Source organism: Hoplias malabaricus, chromosome 8 (assembly GCF_029633855.1).
Source record: "Hoplias malabaricus isolate fHopMal1 chromosome 8, fHopMal1.hap1, whole genome shotgun sequence".
Taxonomy (NCBI): domain Eukaryota; kingdom Metazoa; phylum Chordata; class Actinopteri; order Characiformes; family Erythrinidae; genus Hoplias; species Hoplias malabaricus.
Genome location: NC_089807.1, coordinates 45,438,042 through 45,457,478, shown reverse-complemented (window position 1 = coordinate 45,457,478; position 19,437 = coordinate 45,438,042). Strand labels below are relative to the sequence as shown.

Below are 19,437 nucleotides of genomic sequence, written 5' to 3'. Positions count from 1 at the left end.
AGATCTAATTGTTTGTATCGCAGATGTGAGTGTGTGTAGCGCAGATCTGAGTATGCGTAGCACAGATCTGAGTGTGTGTAGCGCAAATCTGAGGGTGTGTAGAGCCGATCTGAGTGTGTGTATCACAAATCTGAATGTGTGTAGCAGAGATCTGAGTGTGTGTAGCGCAGATGTGAGTGTGTGTAGCACAGATCAGAGTGTGTGTAGCGCAAATCTGAGTGTGTGTGTTTCACAAATCTGAGTTTGTGTAGCACAGATCTGAGTGTGTGTAGTGCATATCTGAGTGTGTGTAGTGCATATGTGTGTGTGTAGTGCATATATTTGTGTGTAGCACAGGTATGAGTGTGTGTAGTGCATATGTGTGTGTGTAGCAAAATTATGAGTGAGTGTAGTGCATTTCTGAGTGTATGTTGCACAGATCCGCGTGTGTGTTTCACAAATCTGAGTGTGTGTAGCACAGATCTGAGTGTGTGTAGCGCAGATCTGAGTGTGTGTAGCACAGATCTGAGTGTGTGTAGCACAGATCTGAGTGTGTGTAGCGCAGATCTGAGTGTGTGAAGTGTAAGTCTGTGTGTGTGTAGCACAGATCTGAGTATGTGTAGCACATATCCGAGTGTGCGTTTCACAAATCTGAGTGTGTGTAACGCAGATCTGAGTGTGTGTAGTGCAAATCTGAGTGTGTTTAGCGCAAATCTGAGTGTGTGTAGCGCAGATCTGAGTGTGTGTAGCACAGATCTGAGTGTGTATAGCACAGATCTGAGTGTGTGTAGCGCAGATCTGAGTGTGTGTAGGGCAGATCCGAGTGTGTGTAGCGCAAATCTGAGTGTGTGTAGCACAGATCTAAGTGTGTGTATCGCATATGTGTGTGTAGTGCATATATGTGTGTGTAGCACAAGTATGAGTGTGTGTAGTGCATATGTGTGTATAGCACAAGTATGAGTGTGTGTAGTGCATATGTGTGTATGTAGCATGAATCTGAATGTGAGTAGTGCTTATGTGTGTGTAGTGCATATATGTGTGTGTAGCACAAGTATGAGTGTGTGTAGTGCATATGTGTGTGTGTAGCACAGATCTGAGTGTGTGTAGTGCAGATCTGAGTGTCTGTATCACAAATCCAGGTGTGTGTAGCACAGATCAGAGTGTGTGTAGCACAGATCAGAGTGTGTGTAGCGCAGATCTGAGTGTGTGTACCAGAGATTTGAGTGTGAGTAGTGCAGATATGAGTGTGTGTAGCGCAGATCTGAGTGTGTGTAGCAGAGATCTGAGTGTGTGTAGCACAGATCTGAGTGTGTGTAGCAGAGATTTGAGTGTGTGTAGCGCAGATCTGAGTGTGTGTAGCGCAGATCTGAGTGTGTGTAGCACAGATCTGAGTGTGTGTAGCAGAGATTTGAGTGTGTGTAGCGCAGATCTGAGTGTGTGTAGCGCAGATCTGAGTGTATGTAGCACAGATCTGAGTGTGTGTATCGCATATTTGAGTGTGTGTTTCACAGATCAGAGTGTGTGTAGCGCAAATCTGAGTGTGTGTGTTTCACAAATCTGAGTTTGTGTAGCACAGATCTGAGTGTGTGTAGTGCATATCTGAGTGTGTGTAGTGCATATGTGTGTGTGTAGTGCATATATTTGTGTGTAGCACAGGTATGAGTGTGTGTAGTGCATATGTGTGTGTGTAGCAAAATTATGAGTGAGTGTAGTGCATTTCTAAATGTATGTTGCACAGATCCGCGTGTGTGTTTCACAAATCTGAGTGTGTGTAGCACAGATCTGAGTGTGTGTAGCACAGATCTGAGTGTGTGTAGCGCAGATCTGAGTGTGTGTAGCACAGATCTGAATGTGTGTGTAGCGCAGATCTGAGTGTGTGTAACGCAGATCTGAGTGTGTGTAGCACAGATCTGAGTGTGTATAGCACAGATCTGAGTGTGTGTAGCGCAGATCTGAGTGTGTGTAGCGCAGATGTGAGTGTATGTAGCACAGATCTGAGTGTGTGTAGGGCAGATCCGAGTGTGTGTAGCGCAAATCTGAGTGTGTGTATCGCATATGTGTGTGTAGTGCATATATGTGTGTGTAGCACAAGTATGAGTGTGTGTAGTGCATATGTGTGTATAGCACAAGTATGAGTGTGTGTAGTGCATATGTGTGTATGTAGCATGAATCTGAATGTGAGTAGTGCTTATGTGTGTGTAGTGCATATATGTGTGTGTAGCACAAGTATGAGTGTGTGTAGTGCATATGTGTGTGTGTAGCACAGATCTGAGTGTGTGTAGTGCAGATCTGAGTGTCTGTATCACAAATCCAGGTGTGTGTAGCACAGATCAGAGTGTGTGTAGCACAGATCTGAGTGTGTGTAGTGCAGATCTGAGTGTCTGTATCACAAATCCAGGTGTGTGTAGCACAGATCAGAGTGTGTGTAGCACAGATCAGAGTGTGTGTAGCGCAGATCTGAGTGTGTGTACCAGAGATTTGAGTGTGAGTAGTGCAGATATGAGTGTGTGTAGCGCAGATCTGAGTGTGTGTAGCAGAGATCTGAGTGTGTGTAGCACAGATCTGAGTGTGTGTAGCAGAGATTTGAGTGTGTGTAGCGCAGATCTGAGTGTGTGTAGCGCAGATCTGAGTGTATGTAGCACAGATCTGAGTGTGTGTATCGCATATGTGTGTGTAGTGCATATATGTGTGTTTAGCACAAGTATGAGTGTGTGTAGTGCATATGTGTGTATAGCACAAGTATGAGTGTGTAGTGCATATGTGTGTATGTAGCATGAATCTGAATGTGAGTAGTGCTTATGTGTGTGTAGTGCATATATGTGTGTGTAGCACAAGTATGAGTGTGTGTAGTGCATATTTGAGTGTGTGTAGTGCATATGTGTGTGTGTGTAGCACACGTATGAGTGTGTGTTGTGCACATGTGTGTGTGTAGCACAAGTATGAGTGTGTGTAGCGCAAATCTGAGTGTGTGTAGCACAGATCTAAGTGTGTGTATCACATATGGGTGTGTAGTGCATATATGTGTGTGTAGCACAAGTATGAGTGTGTGTAGTGCATATGTGTGTGTAGCACAAGTATGAGTGTGTGTAGTGCATATTTGAGTGTGTGTAGTGCATATGTGTGTGTGTGTAGCACACGTATGAGTGTGTGTAGTGCATATCTGAGTGTGTGTTGTGCACATGTGTGTGTGTAGCACAAGTATGAATGTGTGTAGTGCATATGTGTGTGTGTAGCAAAATTATGAGTGAGTGTAGTGCATTTCTGAGTGTATGTTGCACAGATCCGCGTGTGTGTTTCACAAATCTGAGTGTGTGTAGCACAGATCTGAGTGTGTGTAGCACAGATCTGAGTGTGTGTAGCGCAGATCTGAGTGTGTGTAGTGCATATGTGTGTATGTAGCATGAATCTGAGGGTGAGTAGTGCTTATGTGTGTGTAGTGCATACATGTGTGTGTAGCACAAGTATGAGTGTGTGTAGTGCATATTTGAGTGTGTGTAGTGCATATGTGTGTATGTAGCATAAATCTGAGTGTGTGTAGTGCATTTGTGTGTGTGTAGCACAAGTATGAGTGTGTGTAGTGCATATGTGTGTGTGTAGCACAGATCTGAGTGTGTGTAGTGCAGATCTGAGTGTCTGTATCACAAATCCAGGTGTGTGTAGCACAGATCAGAGTGTGTGTAGCACAGATCAGAGTGTGTGTAGCGCAGATCTGAGTGTGTGTACCAGAGATTTGAGTGTGAGTAGTGCAGATCTGAGTGTGCGTAGCACAGATCTGAGTGTGCGTAGCGCAGATCTGAGTGTGCGTAGCACAGATCTGAGTGTGTGTAGCAGAGATCTGAGTGTGTGTACCACAGATCTGAGTGTGTGTAGCAGAGATCTGAGTGTGTGTACCACAGATCTGAGTGTGTGTAGCAGAGATCTGAGTGTGTGTAGCAGAGATCTGAGTGTGTGTAGCACAGATCTGAGTGTGCGTAGCGCAGATCTGAGTGTGCGTAGCACAGATCTGAGTGTGTGTAGCAGAGATCTGAGTGTGTGTAGCAGAGATCTGAGTGTGTGTAGCAGAGATCTGAGTGTGTGTAGCACAGATCTGAGTGTGTGTAGCAGAGATTTGAGTGTGTGTAGCATAGATCTGAGTGTGTGTAGCAGAGATCTGAGTGTGTGTACCACAGATCTGAGTGTGTGTAGCTCAGATATGAGTGTGTGTAGCGGAGATCTAAGTATGCGTAGCGCAGATCTGAGTGTGCGTAGCGGAGATCTGAGTGTGTGTAGCGCAGATCTAAGTGTGTGTAGCGCAGATCCGATTGTGTGTAGCGCAGATCTGAGTGTGTGTAGCGCAGATCTGAGTGTATGTAGTGCAAATCTGAGTGTGTGTAGCGCAGATCTGAGTGTGTGTAGCACAGATCTGAGTGTGTGTAGCGCAGATCCGATTGTGTGTAGCGCAGATCTGAGTGTGTGTAGCGCAGATCTGAGTGTATGTAGTGCAAATCTGAGTGTGTGTAGCGCAGATCTGAGTGTGTGTAGCGCAGATCTGAGTGTGTGTAGCGCAGATATGAGTGTGTGTAGCGCAGATATGAGTATGCGTAGCGCAGATCTGAGTGTGCGTAGCGGAGATCTGAGTGTGTGTAGCGCAGATCTGAGTGTGTGTAGCAGAGATCTGAGTGTGTGTACCACAGATCTGAGTGTGTGTAGCGCAGATATGAGTGTGTGTAGCGGAGATCTGAGTATGCGTAGCGCAGATCTGAGTGTGCGTAGCGGAGATCTGAGTGTGTGTAGCGCAGATCTAAGTGTGTGTAGCGCAGATCCTATTGTGTGTAGCGCAGATCTGAGTGTGTGTAGCGCAGATCTGAGTGTGTGTAGCGCAGATCCGATTGTGTGTAGCGCAGATCTGAGTGTGTGTAGCGCAGATCTGAGTGTGTGTAGCGCAGATCTGAGTGTGTGTAGTGCAGATCTGAGTGTATGTAGTGCAAATCTGAGTGTGTGTAGCGCAGATCTGAGTGTGTGTAGCGCAGATCCGATTGTGTGTAGCGCAGATCTGAGTGTGTGTAGCGCAGATCTGAGTGTGTGTAGTGCAAATCTGAGTGTGTGTAGTGCATATGTGTGTGTAGCGCAGCAGGAAGCACAGCATATATTTATTTTGCAGAAGAGCATCTAAACTCCATATGTGCCTTATGAAATGCTCTGGACATCGTCAAAGCCAGACCTCACATGAAAGAAGGGGAGGGAAAAGGCAGCTGCCTCATCACGGCTCTGACATCGCTTTAGTCCCGAAAGATGGAGACAGTCTTATTACTAATACTGTATTTTTAATAATACTGATTTTAATACTTTTGTGATGTGATGCAATTGTTCCAGGACCCTGTGGAGGCCCTGTGGTCAGCAGCCTCTGATCTACGTGAACCCTGAGATAACTTTTATCACAATAAACAGAGGTCAAAAGTAAAACCAAGAGCATGTCTTTTCTGTCCTTAACCCTGACTCTCCGAGGTCAAACACTGATACCATCACATAACTGTGTTTATAGATAATCCTGTCTAAATATTATTGGCTCTGTCGGATCGGTTTAGTGTTCCGGACCGCAGCATGTCCACTCTAATTCATATTACGGTAATCTCTTTAAGGCTATAAGGACGTAATGAAATGAGATCTTGATTCAATAGACGTGGATGGAGTTTTACTGGAGTCTGTTTTTTATAAATCTAATACTGGAGCGGGTTTTTTGGGGGTCGATATTGACATGTGCACTAAAGCGGAGGGTCTTACTGCCTACGTGGGAGAATGGGGCTCCTTGCTGAGTCATCAAACACACACACACACACACACACACACACGCACGCACACATCCTGATTGACTTTCCTCATTGCACAACATATTGAAAAATGTCATTCATTTATGGATTTCGTGGAGACGTTATCGTGCCTGAAAATAACTTCTAGATGATCTGATATTTATACACTTTTTTTTATAATATTATATACCAAAATATGTGGACACCTGCCTATCTAAAATCTCTTCTGCAGTGGAGAGTGTTCCTCCCTGGAATGGATGAAGTAGTTACAGAAAATGAATGTTTTATATCATGATTTTCGGTGGAGGCCAATGCCAGTGATTAGGACATGAGGGAGGGACAGGGCTGGTTTGGACAGAGAGAGTGACCACAGGGTGGATTCAAACCTCAGCTGCCCCAGGGAACTGCCCCGGGGTCATTACTGACCTCAGACAGGACGTTTTTATGTCTAATCTGAAGTACAGCGCAGTTTATTCAGTACAGTGTCCCTGTCACTGCACCTAGGCATTGGGATCCACACAGGCCACAGGGACAGTGCTCCCTGTTGGAGCCAGAAATAACACTTCTAGCAGACACCCTTTCTCCCATTAAAGGGACTCTCTATGCTTGTTGTGGAATCCACTTCTCTCTGGTTGTTTACATTCAGAGGCTTTTACATCTTTTAAAGTGGTGCGGTGTGTGTGAGTAAGAAGCGACTGTATCGTTTAAGGTGGAGCGGTGTGTGTGAGTAAGAAGCGACTGTATCTTTTAAGGTGGAGCGGTGTGTGTGAGTAAGAAGCGACTGTATCGTTTAAGGTGGAGCGGTGTGTGTGAGTAAGAAGCGACTGTATCTTTTAAGGTGGAGCGGTGTGTGTGAGTAAGAAGCGACTGTATCGTTTAAGGTGGAGCGGTGTGTGTGAGTAAGAAGCGACTGTATCTTTTAATGTGGAGCGGTGTGTGTGAGTAAGAAGCGACTGTATCTTTTAATGTGGAGCGGTGTGTGTGAGTAAGAAGCGACTGTATCGTTTAAGGTGGAGCGGTGTGTGTGAGTAAGAAGCGACTGTATCTTTTAAGGTGGAGCGGTGTGTGTGAGTAAGAAGCGACTGTATCGTTTAAGGTGGAGCGGTGTGTGTGAGTAAGAAGCGACTGTATCTTTTAATGTGGAGCGGTGTGTGTGAGTAAGAAGCGACTGTATCGTTTAAGGTGGAGCGGTGTGTGTGAGTAAGAAGCGACTGTATCTTTTAAGGTGGAGTGTTGTGTGTGAGTAAGAAGCGACTGTATCGTTTAAGGTGGAGCGGTGTGTGTGAGTAAGAAGCGACTGTATCTTTTAACGTGGAGTGTTGTGTGTGAGTAAGAAGCGACTGTATCTTTTAAGGTGGGGCGGTGTGTGTGAATAAGAAGCGACTGTATCTTTTAATGTGGAGCGGTGTGTGTGAGTAAGAAGCGACTGTATCGTTTAAGGTGGAGCGGTGTGTGTGAGTAAGAAGCGACTGTATCGTTTAAGGTGGAGCGGTGTGTGTGAGTAAGAAGCGACTGTATCTTTTAAGGTGGAGTGTTGTGTGTGAGTAAGAAGCGACTGTATCTTTTAAGGTGGAGCGGTGTGTGTGAGTAAGAAGCGACTGTATCTTTTAATGTGGAGCGGTGTGTGTGAGTAAGAAGCGACTGTATCTTTTAATGTGGAGCGGTGTGTGTGAGTAAGAAGCGACTGTATCTTTTAATGTGGGGCGGTGTGTGTGAGTAAGAAGCGACTGTATCTTTTAAGGTGGGGCGGTGTGTGTGAGTAAGAAGCGACTGTATCTTTTAAGGTGGGGCGGTGTGTGTGAGTAAGAAGCGACTGTATCTTTTAAGGTGGAGCGGTGTGTGTGAGTAAGAAGCGACTGTATCTTTTAAAGTGGAGCGGTGTGTGTGAGTAAGAAGCGACTGTATCTTTTAATGTGGAGCGCTGTGTGTGAGTAAGAAGCGACTGTATCTTTTAAGGTGGAGCGGTGTGTGTGAGTAGGAAGAGACTGTATCTTTTAAGGTGGAGCGGTGTGTGTGAGTAAGAAGCGGCTGTATCTTTTAAGGTGGGGCGGTGTGTGTGAGTAAGAAGCGACTGTATCTTTTAAGGTGGAACGGTGTGTGTGAGTAAGAAGCGACTGTATCTTTTAATGTGGAGTGCTGTGTGTGAGTAAGAAGCGACTGTATCTTTTAATGTGGAGCGGTGTGTGTGAGTAGGAAGCGACTGTATCTTTTAAGGTGGGGCGGTGTGTGTGAAAAAAAGTGACTGTATCTTTTAAGGTGGAGCGGTGTGTGTGAGTAAGAAGCGACTGTATCTTTTAAGGTGGAGCGCTGTGTGTGAGTAAGAAGCGACTGTATCTTTTAATGTGGAGCGCTGTGTGTGAGTAAGAAGCGACTGTATCTTTTAAGGTGGAGCGCTGTGTGTGAGTAAGAAGCGACTGTATCTTTTAAGGTGGAGTGGTGTGTGTGAGTAAGAAGCGACTGTATCTTTTAAGGTGGAGCGGTGTGTGTGAGTAAGAAGCGACTGTATCTTTTAAGGTGTAGCGGTGTGTGTGAGTAGGAAGCGACTTTATCTTTTAAGGTGGAGCGGTGTGTGTGAGTAAGAAGCGACTGTATCTTTTAAGGTGAAGCGTTGTGTGTGAGTAAGAAGTGACTGTATCTTTTAAGGTGGGGCGGTGTGTGTGAGTAAGAAGCAACTGTATCTTTTAAGGTGGAGCGGTGTGTGTGAGTAAGAAGCGACTGTATCTTTTAAAGTGGAGCGGTGTGTGTGAGTAAGAAGCGACTGTAACTTTTAAGGTGGAGCGGTGTGTGTGAGTAAGAAGCGACTGTATCTTTTAAGGTGGAGTGTTGTGTGTGAGTAGGAAGCGGCTGTATCTTTTAAGGTGGGGCGGTGTGTGTGAGTAAGAAGCGACTGTATCTTTTAAGGTGGAACGGTGTGTGTGAGTAAGAAGCGACTGTATCTTTTAAGGTGGAACGGTGTGTGTGAGTAAGAAGCGACTGTATCTTTTAATGTGGAGCGGTGTGTGTGAGTAGGAAGCGACTGTATCTTTTAATGTGGAGCGGTGTGTGTGAGTAGGAAGCGACTGTATCTTTTAAGGTGGAGCGGTGTGTGTGAGTAAGAAGCGACTGTATCTTTTAAGGTGGGGCGGTGTGTGTGAGAAAAAGCGACTGTATCTTTTAAGGTGGAGCGGTGTGTGTGAGTAAGAAGCGACTGTTTCTTTTAAGGTGGAGTGCTGTGTGTGAGTAAGAAGCGACTGTATCTTTTAATGTGGAGCGCTGTGTGAGTAAGAAGCGACTGTATCTTTTAAGGTGGAGCGGTGTGTGTGAGTAAGAAGCGACTGTATCTTTTAAGGTGGAGCGGTGTGTGTGAGTAAGAAGCGACTGTATCTTTTAAGGGGGAGCGGTGTGTGTGAGTAAGAAGCGACTGTATCTTTTAAGGTGGAGCGGTGTGTGTGAGTAAGAAGCGACTGTATCTTTTAAGGTGGAGTGGTTTGTGTGAGTAAGAAGCTACTTTATCTTTTAAGGTGGAGCGGTGTGTGAGTAAGAAGCGACTGTATCTTTTAAGGTGGAGCGGTGTATGTGAGTAAGAAGCGACTGTATCTTTTAATGTGGAGCGGTGTGTGTGAGTAGGAAGCGACTGTATCTTTTAAGGTGGAGCGGTGTGTGTGAGTAAGAAGCGACTGTATCTTTTAAGGTGGGGCGGTGTGTGTGAGAAAAAGCGACTGTATCTTTTAAGGTGGAGCGGTGTGTGTGAGTAAGAAGCGACTGTTTCTTTTAAGGTGGAGTGCTGTGTGTGAGTAAGAAGCGACTGTATCTTTTAATGTGGAGCGCTGTGTGAGTAAGAAGCGACTGTATCTTTTAAGGTGGAGCGGTGTGTGTGAGTAAGAAGCGACTGTATCTTTTAAGGTGGAGCGGTGTGTGTGAGTAAGAAGCGACTGTATCTTTTAAGGGGGAGCGGTGTGTGTGAGTAAGAAGCGACTGTATCTTTTAAGGTGGAGCGGTGTGTGTGAGTAAGAAGCGACTGTATCTTTTAAGGTGGAGTGGTTTGTGTGAGTAAGAAGCTACTTTATCTTTTAAGGTGGAGCGGTGTGTGAGTAAGAAGCGACTGTATCTTTTAAGGTGGAGCGGTGTATGTGAGTAAGAAGCGACTGTATCTTTTAATGTGGAGCGGTGTGTTTGAGTAAGAAGCGACTGTATCTTTTAAGGTGGAGCGTTGTGTGTGAGTAAGAAGCGACTGTATCTTTTAAGGTGGAGCAGTGTGTTTGAGGAGATAAATGACTGTTGTTTGTACGCAGCTGAGGTATAAATTGTCTGTAAGTATTTATTCACTGTCTGAATTCACCCAGAATCTCATGTGTAACTTGAGCTGTTTAGATTTGTAGCACTGTCGCTAATGCAGTTAGCCTTCTCCTGAGTTTTGAGACATTTCCACCTCAAGTGATCCGAAACAGCTAAAATAAGAAATAGAGCAATATCCTCATGTCAGTTCGTGCTTTTCAACGTTTGCAGTCTCTCAGTTACAACTCCCGAGAGAGAGAGAGCCTAGCATACTGGAGCTTTTACTCAATTACAGACACTAGGGGGCTGTGTAAACACATTAGACCGGTTTCCAACACAATAAAAGACAAGCAAATGGTGAGGAAATACCTACGGAATTTTATAAAAAGAGTTTTTTAATTACAATCGTTAACATCGCCTTTAAACACCTGGCCCAGACCTGCTGATTTTCAGTGGCTGCTGTCCTAAGTCATGCATTAATACCACAGTTATTGTAGCTAACTTAGATGAGCTTCAGCTGTCACCACAGCTGTGGAACCCAGGTCTGCATTCATCTGTTTACATTATTGACTGAATGCACCTCATATTCATCATGAGTAGTCCACACTTTTTCAGATGCAGTTAAAATGCTCGGCTGGGAGTAAAATGAAAGGGATGAATTTTTTTTTTTTTAAGTAACTCAGCATCTGTTTGTGTCTTTGTCTCTCTGTAGGTGATGTGTCTCCCATCAGCATGTCCCCAATCAGCCAGTCTCAGTTTATTCCTCTGGGAGAGATCCTGTGTTTGGCTATTTCTGCCATGAACTCCGCTCGCAAAGCTGTTACCCAGGATGCACTGATGGAGCACCTCACCACCTGCTTCCCAGGTACACACACACACACACACACACACACACAAGATCACCTGGTCCTATTACAAACACTTGCAGCCATTCACCCTTTAATCTGTGTCTATTTAAAGCAACACTAGGTAGTATTTCTACCTTAAAATTACAGCTTCAAAAATCATTCTGATGCTCCACTGACCTGTAAATAGGAGAATAGTGCCCAGGCTCTATTCTATCCAGGCTCAGCACTGCAGAAACTGCGCTATGTAACTTGTGGAAGAGGATAGACAGAATCCCCTGGATTTCAGGGCAGTTCTGTTAAAGTGATTTACACTCTGCAACTGTAGGGAGAGTCCAGCAACAAAAACACCAGATCATACCCAGTGGTGCTCCAAGTGTAAAAGGCTGTAGGATGGTGTCACATTTATTCTTTTATTGTCTTCATTAACGTAAGCTTTCTTCTGATTTTCTGTTCTGATCTGTACTCTCGGATTCTTTCAAATTCTCTCTGTGTCTGCATGGGTTTCCTCCGGGTGACTGTCTGTGAGGAGTGTGGTGTGTTCTCTCTGTGTCTGCGTGGGTTTCCTCCGGGTGACTGTCTGTGAGGAGTGTGGTGTGTTCTCTCTGTGTCTGCGTGGGTTTCCTCCGGGTGACTGTCTGTGAGGAGTGTGGTGTGTTCTCTCTGTGTCTGCATGGGTTTCCTCTGGGTGACTATCTGTGAGGAGTGTGGTGTGTTCTCTCTGTGTCTGTGTGGGTTTCCTCTGGGTGACTATCTGTGAGGAGTGTGGTGTGTTCTTTCTGTGTCTGCGTGGGTTTCCTCCGGGTGACTGTCTGTGAGGAGTGTGGTGTGTTCTCTCTGTGTCTGTGTGGGTTTCCTCCGGGTGACTGTCTGGGTTAGGGTTAGGGTTAGACTTTATTAAACCTCAAGAGGAGACATGTGTGAGAATCCTGGGTTCCTTACCTCAGGAGCCTTATTTGGTATCAGCTAATGTCTCTCTGTCCGATCTTAGAGTTGTCCAGAAGCTACTACAAAAACAAAGAAGCAATCAGAGGTTTTCTGCAGGGATTCATCATCATGTTACTGACACCTAGTGGCCTGGAAGTCTCAGAGCTTCTGTGCTAGACCTGTGTTAAACTCTATGAAGCAAAGACATTCAGGTTCATGTTGGTGATAAAAGAGCTTCTCTCTGATGAACTCAGGGTGGAGTGATTCAAGGCACTGACTGAATCTGCGGTGTCTTTTCAGGAATAACAAGCCCAGCACAAATCCATAATCAATATTTTGCTGACGAGTGTTTTGCAGCTGGATGATGTCATCCCCGAGCTGTCCATCAGGGTGCACTGTGGGAAGTGCAGACGAGGCAGAGTTCGGGAGGCTTGGCACACTGGGAAAATTACATCAGTGCCTTTTTTTATCCTGGTCTTATTCTCGTGCAGAGGGGAATTAAAAGTGTCTGGTACTCATTTATTTTCAATGAGAGCTGGCCATTTCTGGAGACAGAGGCAGAGTAAACACAGTTTAACGTAGTTTATCTTTATGCAAAACAATGTGGAGATAACTAATGAGAACGGAGCTGTGCTGCTGGCTTTACTCTGCCACTGCCCCTGATTCACTTCCTAGTAATTCTCTCCAACTGGAGATAGAATAGAAGCTCAAGGTGGTGGTCTCAGTGTAAGTTTGCCTCTTAGAGACACACACCGGTGAATATTCTCTGTTTCTGTGAACCCAGGGTTGGAGCCGCCAAAGAGTACGACTTCATAGGAGCTTCATAAGTTTATGTACCTTTCCCACAGAACACCGGGTCCGTACGGTAGACAGGTGGTCTTAATGTTTTGGTCCATGTGTGTGGGTGAGGAGCAGGGAGCTGAAGGTGATGCAGGGCGCTGTATTGATCAGCAGTGGTCAGTGGTTGGAGTTACTGTGCCCTGAGTTGTGACCTTCAGCAGCGTGAGGCTCTTTTGTGTGATGTGAGGAGATTGTGCTGAAGAAGAGAAACAGCGTGTGGTAACTACATCATACGAGTTTCACCACAGTCCCGTCAATGTCCCATTAGGGGGAGGGGGGAGGGGCCTACGGACAAAATACGCATTCATAATTTATCTGAGCGCTAATGAAAGTAAAGCCCCTTAACGTTTGATACAGTTCCTCTCACAAGTGCAAAGAAGCAAGGCAACGTGGTGCAGTCAGAAATTCAGATTTTCTTTCTTCCTGTAAAAATCCTTTTCAGTTATGAAGAATATGAAGTAGCATATTATTAGAAATTCATTCATTCATCTTTTATAAGCACTTCATCCTATTCAAGGTAGCAGCGTGTGCAGAGCCTTCCCCTGGGATTAATGAGTACAGAGCACACAACACACTCATCCTCTCACTCACACTCACCCAGTCACTCACACACTCATCCTCTCACTCACACTCACCCAGTCACTCACACACTCATCCTGTCACTCAAACTCACCCAGTCACTCACACACACTCACTCACTCACTCATCCTGTCACTCACACTCACCCAGTCACTCACACACACTCACTCACCCAATCACCCAGTCACTCACACACTCACCCAGTCACTCACACACACTCACTCACCCAATCACCCAGTCACTCACCCACTCACCCAGTCACTCACACACACTCACTCACCCAGTCACTCACACACTCACCCAGTCACTCACACACACTCACCCAATCACTCACACACTCACCCAGTCACTCACATACTCACCCAATCACTCACTCACACACTCACCCAATGACTCATTCACACTCATCCAGTCACTTACACACACACACACAGACAAACACTCACCCAGTCACTCACTCACACAAACAGTTACCCAATCACCCACAAACACTCACCCAATCACTCACCCAGACACTCACTAACACACACACGCTCAACCAGTCACTTACACACTCACCCAGTCACTCACACACTCACCCAATCACTCACACACTCACCCAGACACTCACTAACCCACACACACTCAACCAGTCACTTACACACTCACCCAGTCACTCACACACTCACCCAATCACTCACTCACACACTCATCCAGTCACACACACTCACATCTGTGGACCATTTCACACAGCTACTCCACCTACCACCGTGTGTGTTTGGGCTGTGGGAGGAAACTGAGGTTATTTAGAAAACATGCTCAAGACCAGTAGAGTCTCTTCTTAATGGGTGCTGTGTGTTTTATATGTGGTCATCTGCTGGTTGTTTAGAGAAGTGCTTCACAGATCATGGATTATAATTACATTGTGTTATCCATAGTTTTTACTGCAATAAAACTTCATACAATCGAGGGATTTGTTTGAAAACATTTATAAACACAGCTCTTCTCCTACACAGAACATAAATGTAAATTCATAAAAGAGCAATGTTTCATTTTTTCCAAACAATGTTTATCACAGTGATTATATATTATTATTATTTCTGCACTGTTTTCTATAAAGTTTAGCTAACGTGAGAAGAAGGCTAAATTGATTTGTTGTCCCTGAATGAATCAGTTTTGCTCCATAGAGTGGGTCCCACACATAGGGCTGGCCAAGTTTAAAATATCCAGTACATCCAGGCCACTAGGTGTCAGTGTAACAGCTGTTTAATAACGTTAATAAGAATTAGTGTGGAACATGGGATGCGTCCCCACTGTGTACTACACACAAAAACTATACAGAATATACTATGTACAAACCTTAAAAGTTCAGTGGCTAATGCGCAAAATATTAACACACTACACTGTCTTATGACTATACAACATACACACTCAAACATACTCGCTCAAACATACACACTCAAACATACACACTCAAATATACTCACTCAAACATACTCACGCAAACATACTCACTCGAACTTACACACTCAAACATACACACTCAAACATACACACTCAAACATACTCACTCAAACATACTCACTCAAACATACACACTCAAACATACTCACTCAAACATACACACCCCAAACATACTCACTCAAACATACACACTCAAACATACTCACTCGAACATACACACTCGAACATACACACTCAAACATACACACCCAAACATACTCACTCAAACATACTCACCCAAACATACTCACCCAAACATACTCACTCAAACATACTCACTCAAACATACTCACTCAAACATACTCACTCAAACATACTCACTCAAACATACACACTCAAACATACTCACTCGAACATACACACTCAAACATACACACTCAAACATACACACTCAAACATACTCACTCAAACATACACACTCAAACATACTCACTCAAACATACACACCCCAAACATACTCACTCAAACATACTCACCCAAACATACTCACCCAAACATACACACTCAAACATACACACCCAAACATACTCACTCAAACATACTCACCCAAACATACACACTCAAACATACTCACTCAAACATACTCACTCAAACATACTCACTCAAACATACACACTCAAACATACACACTCAAACATACTCACTCAAACATACTCACTCAAACATACACACTCAAACATACACACTTAAACATACTCACTCAAACATACTCACTCAAACATACACACTCAAACACTCAAAAGGCCACTAGGTATAATGACTGTGTCATGTGTCATTAGAAAATCACAGGGGCAAACCTGTGTGCATGTCGGGTTAGTTTTCCTACACTAAACTTTGTTTTTCTCCTCCTTCGTCCCCTCAGGTGTACCCACACCGAGTCCGGAGATCCTGCGGCACACGCTGAACATGCTGGTGCGGGAGCGAAAGATCTACCCCACGCCTGAAGGTTACTGCATCGTCACACCCCAAACTTACTTCATCACCCCATCCCTCATCCGCACCAACAGCAAGTGGTACCACCTGGACGACAGACATTCGGACCGACAGCAGCAGTCACAGCAGCAACAACAACAACAACAACAACAACAGCAGCAGCAGCAGCAACAACAGCAACAGCAAAAGCAACAACAACAGCAGCAGCAACAGTCACAGCAGCAGGAGCAGTGCACGTCACCCCAATCTGGCACCATCACGCCTTCTACGTCCGGTTGCATACGAGAAAGGCTAAACCACAAAAACCACTGCGACTCGTACAATTCATACCGTGATGAGGTGCCGAGCAACCACACCACACTTCAGAGGAAGTCCCCCAAAGAGCCAAAAGGAGATCCCCCCTCATACCCTCAGCCCCCTCCTCCTCCAGCAACCACCCAACACCCTCCTGATCCTGACAAGGCCAGGAGCAACCCTTCTTTCTCCTACAAGACGGACACTCTCACCAAGAAGAAGGAGGGGAGCACAGGGGGCAGCAGCGAGAGGCAATCCAAGAAGTTTGGGCTCAAGCTTTTCCGGCTGAGCTTCAGGAAAGACAAGACGAAGCAGTTGGCCTCCTTCTCTGCTCAGTTTCCACCAGAGGAGTGGCCCCTTAGGGACGAGGATGCGCCCTCTTCGGTGGCCATCCCTCGAGAAGTGGAGATGGAGATCATCCGGCGGATCAACCCAGACCTGACGGTGGAGAATGTGGCGCGCCACACGGCCGTGATGAAGCGTCTGGAGGAGGAGCGAGCCCAGCGCTGCAAGGCGAGTTCATCTGCGCAGCACAGCAGCGCTCGCAGCCGCCGCAGTCGAGGGCATCGCCGAGTCCCACACGGAAAGTCGAGATCCCACAGCAAGACCAGGCAAACCTCTCGTGGGGACCTGTCCGAGGGCTCCAACCTGGATCTGGGCCTTGAGAGGGACTACCGCTTCTTCAGCCACTCTCTGGTGCGCTCTCCCAGGGAGGGAATGTACACGGTGGAGCGCAGGAGTGGTGCCGCGTACCTCGTCCATAGCAACCCCAATATTGCAGAGTCGTATTTCCCTGTTACGCCCGAGTGGGATGTGTCAGGGGAGCTTGCAAAGAGACGGACTGAGATGCCATTCCCGGAGCCTTCGCGCGGTACCTCGCATTCTCGGGTGCACCGGAGTCACAGCCACACACAGGACCGCAAGTCCCGCACCGAGAGGCCGGACAAAGCCAAGGAGAGGTCGAGATCCATGGACAACTCCAAGGGTCCACTGGGAGGCGGGAGCTCCACTTTGGGCACTCCAGAGGAATATGAACGTAGCCCGGACCACCGGAGTCGATACTATACTGACGACGGGACACTCAGAGCCTCCTCGCAGAAATCGTCCCACTACTCGCGCATCATGTTCTCCGCTGCTAAATTCAACTCCGAGATGTCCGTGCCCGATATGGGTAAGATAAGCTTGGACACCCCTCTGGAGAGAAACAAGAGCAGGGACAGCTTGCCGGCCTACAGCGATTTGAAGGCCTTGTCGCCCAAGCCGCTTACGGACGACTACTTCCAGTGCAATACGTCGAACGAAACAATCTTAACTGCCCCGTTACCACTGGGCAAAGCCGACCACGACACTTTAACGCCGTCGGACGGGATCCGTAAAGGATCGCCAGCCGATCAGCAGACGCCACACCTCACCTCACCGCATCCCATGGATTACAAAGAGGACGCCTCCACCAAGGGCCACAACGGCTCAGGTAAACCCACGCCGAGCCAGACGCCGGAGCCCATGTTGAACGGACGTTTGATACAGCATCAACACAATGCCGATCCAGGGGGCGGTGGCATGGGGAGTGGCAGTGGCGCATTGGTGGTGGACAAGAGGAAAGAGATTTTCAGCAAAGACACTTTGTTTAAGCCGCCACACAACATTTTGACGATGAGCTACGTGGACAGTAGTAGCTACTCGAAATCAGGCACATTGCGGAAAACTCCTCACATGAAATCGTCAGAGGTGCTCGACACTCTCGAGTCCCAGCCACCGCCGCCTAATTCCGCCCCTTCGCCCGCCTTGGCCCCTCCCCCTGCTTGTTCGGAGCAGGGCGCCCCCTCTGCCTCGGAGGCTACGTTCGACTACTACAATGTGTCGGACGATGACGACGAGGAAGAAGTGGAGGATTCTTCCCATAAAGAGGCGGCACCGGCGGAAGGAAAGGGGCGGGCTGGGGGCGGAGAGGGTGGGGGCGGGGTTGGGGGTGGGACCATGCAGTGGCTGCTCGAACGAGAAAAGGAACGTGATCTGCAGAGGAAATTCGAGACCAACCTGACTCTGCTGAGCCCTAAGGAGAACGAGAACACCAGCAGCCAGAAGTCAGCGCACTCGGCTCGGCTGGACAGCATGGACAGCAGCAGTGTGACCGTCGACAGCGGCTTTAATTCCCCACGGTAAACACAGTATATTACTGTAGAAAAGACAGAAACAAAGTTTAAAGTGCTTTCGTGCAGCGTATCGTTGTAAATCAGGATTCAAACATTCTCCCACTCTTTTCTCATTTTTGGTGACTGTTGTGTCGTATTAAAAAATAAATCCTTTTATTAAACAAACAAAAATTTAAATAAAAATTAACTATTAATACGCCACGTTCACATTTTCTATCCTTAAAATCCCCATCTGTAACTGGTCTAAACCCACACTCTCACAGACTTTTGGACACAGTATTGTCCCCAAGAACAGAACAAACCCATCACAGTCTTCTGCAGCTTTTTCCTGATGGAGCTCAGAACCAACGCAGCGCCCAATAAACTCTTCACTCTGCACACGGCTTCAGTTTTTAGGTTATTTTTACTTGAACAAAATGACACTCACCAAGTCACTCACTCACACCTGTACAGGGTTTCACACACTCACTCAGTCACTCACTCACTCACTCACACCTGTACAGGGTTTCACACACTCACTCAGTCACTCACTTACTCACTCACACCTGTGCAGAGTTTCACACACTCACTCAGTCACTCACTCACACCTGTGCAGGGTTTCACACACTCACTCAGTCACTCAGTCACTCACTCACACCTGTGCAGGGTTTCACACACTCACTCAGTCACTCACTCACTCACTCACTCACACCTGTGCAGGGTTTCACACACTCACTCAGTCACTCACTCACTCACTCACACCTGTGCAGGGTTTCACACACTCACTCAGTCACTCACTCACTCACTCACACCTGTGCAGGGTTTCACACACTCACTCATTCACTCACTCACTCACACCTGTGCAGGGTTTCACACACTCACTCATTCACTCACTCACTCACACCTGTGCAGGGTTTCACACACTCACCCAGTCCCTCACTCACTCACTCACACCTGTGCAGGGTTTCACACACTCACTCAGTCACTCACTCACTCACTCACACCTGTGCAGGGTTTCACACACTCACTCATTCACTCACTCACTCACACCTGTGCAGGGTTTCACACACTCACCCAGTCCCTCACTCACTCACTCACACCTGTGGAGGGTTTCACACACTCACCCAGTCACTCACTCACTCACTACCAGTGAAAACACTGTAAAGTCAGACATATCGGACGACACTGTTTTATTATTAGACCTCTTTCAAAGAACCAAAGAACAGTAGGTTTTTCAGAATGAACCGTGATGACATTTGTGGGCGTGTCTAGTTCCAGGAGCAAGGAGCAATGGCAACACCCACGAGGAGCGCACAGTGTAGTCTTCTGCGTCTTATCGCCAAAAGCTGATCACTGTTTGCTTTTTAGAGAAAAAAAAACGTCTTT

The 19,437-nt window shown here is 46.5% G+C and overlaps 1 protein-coding gene across 1 annotated transcript in view; it reads left to right on the top strand.

The window, feature by feature from the left end:
• The window catches only part of stox2a (storkhead box 2a), a 59,718-nt gene that overhangs the window by 27,536 nt on the left and 12,745 nt on the right, over window positions 1–19,437 (top strand). The window contains exons 2-3 of the mRNA XM_066678999.1: window positions 10,732–10,884; window positions 15,555–18,078. Of these exons, the coding sequence (XP_066535096.1) occupies window positions 10,732–10,884; window positions 15,555–18,078 (2,677 nt within the window). The remainder of the gene's footprint in view (window positions 1–10,731; window positions 10,885–15,554; window positions 18,079–19,437) is intronic.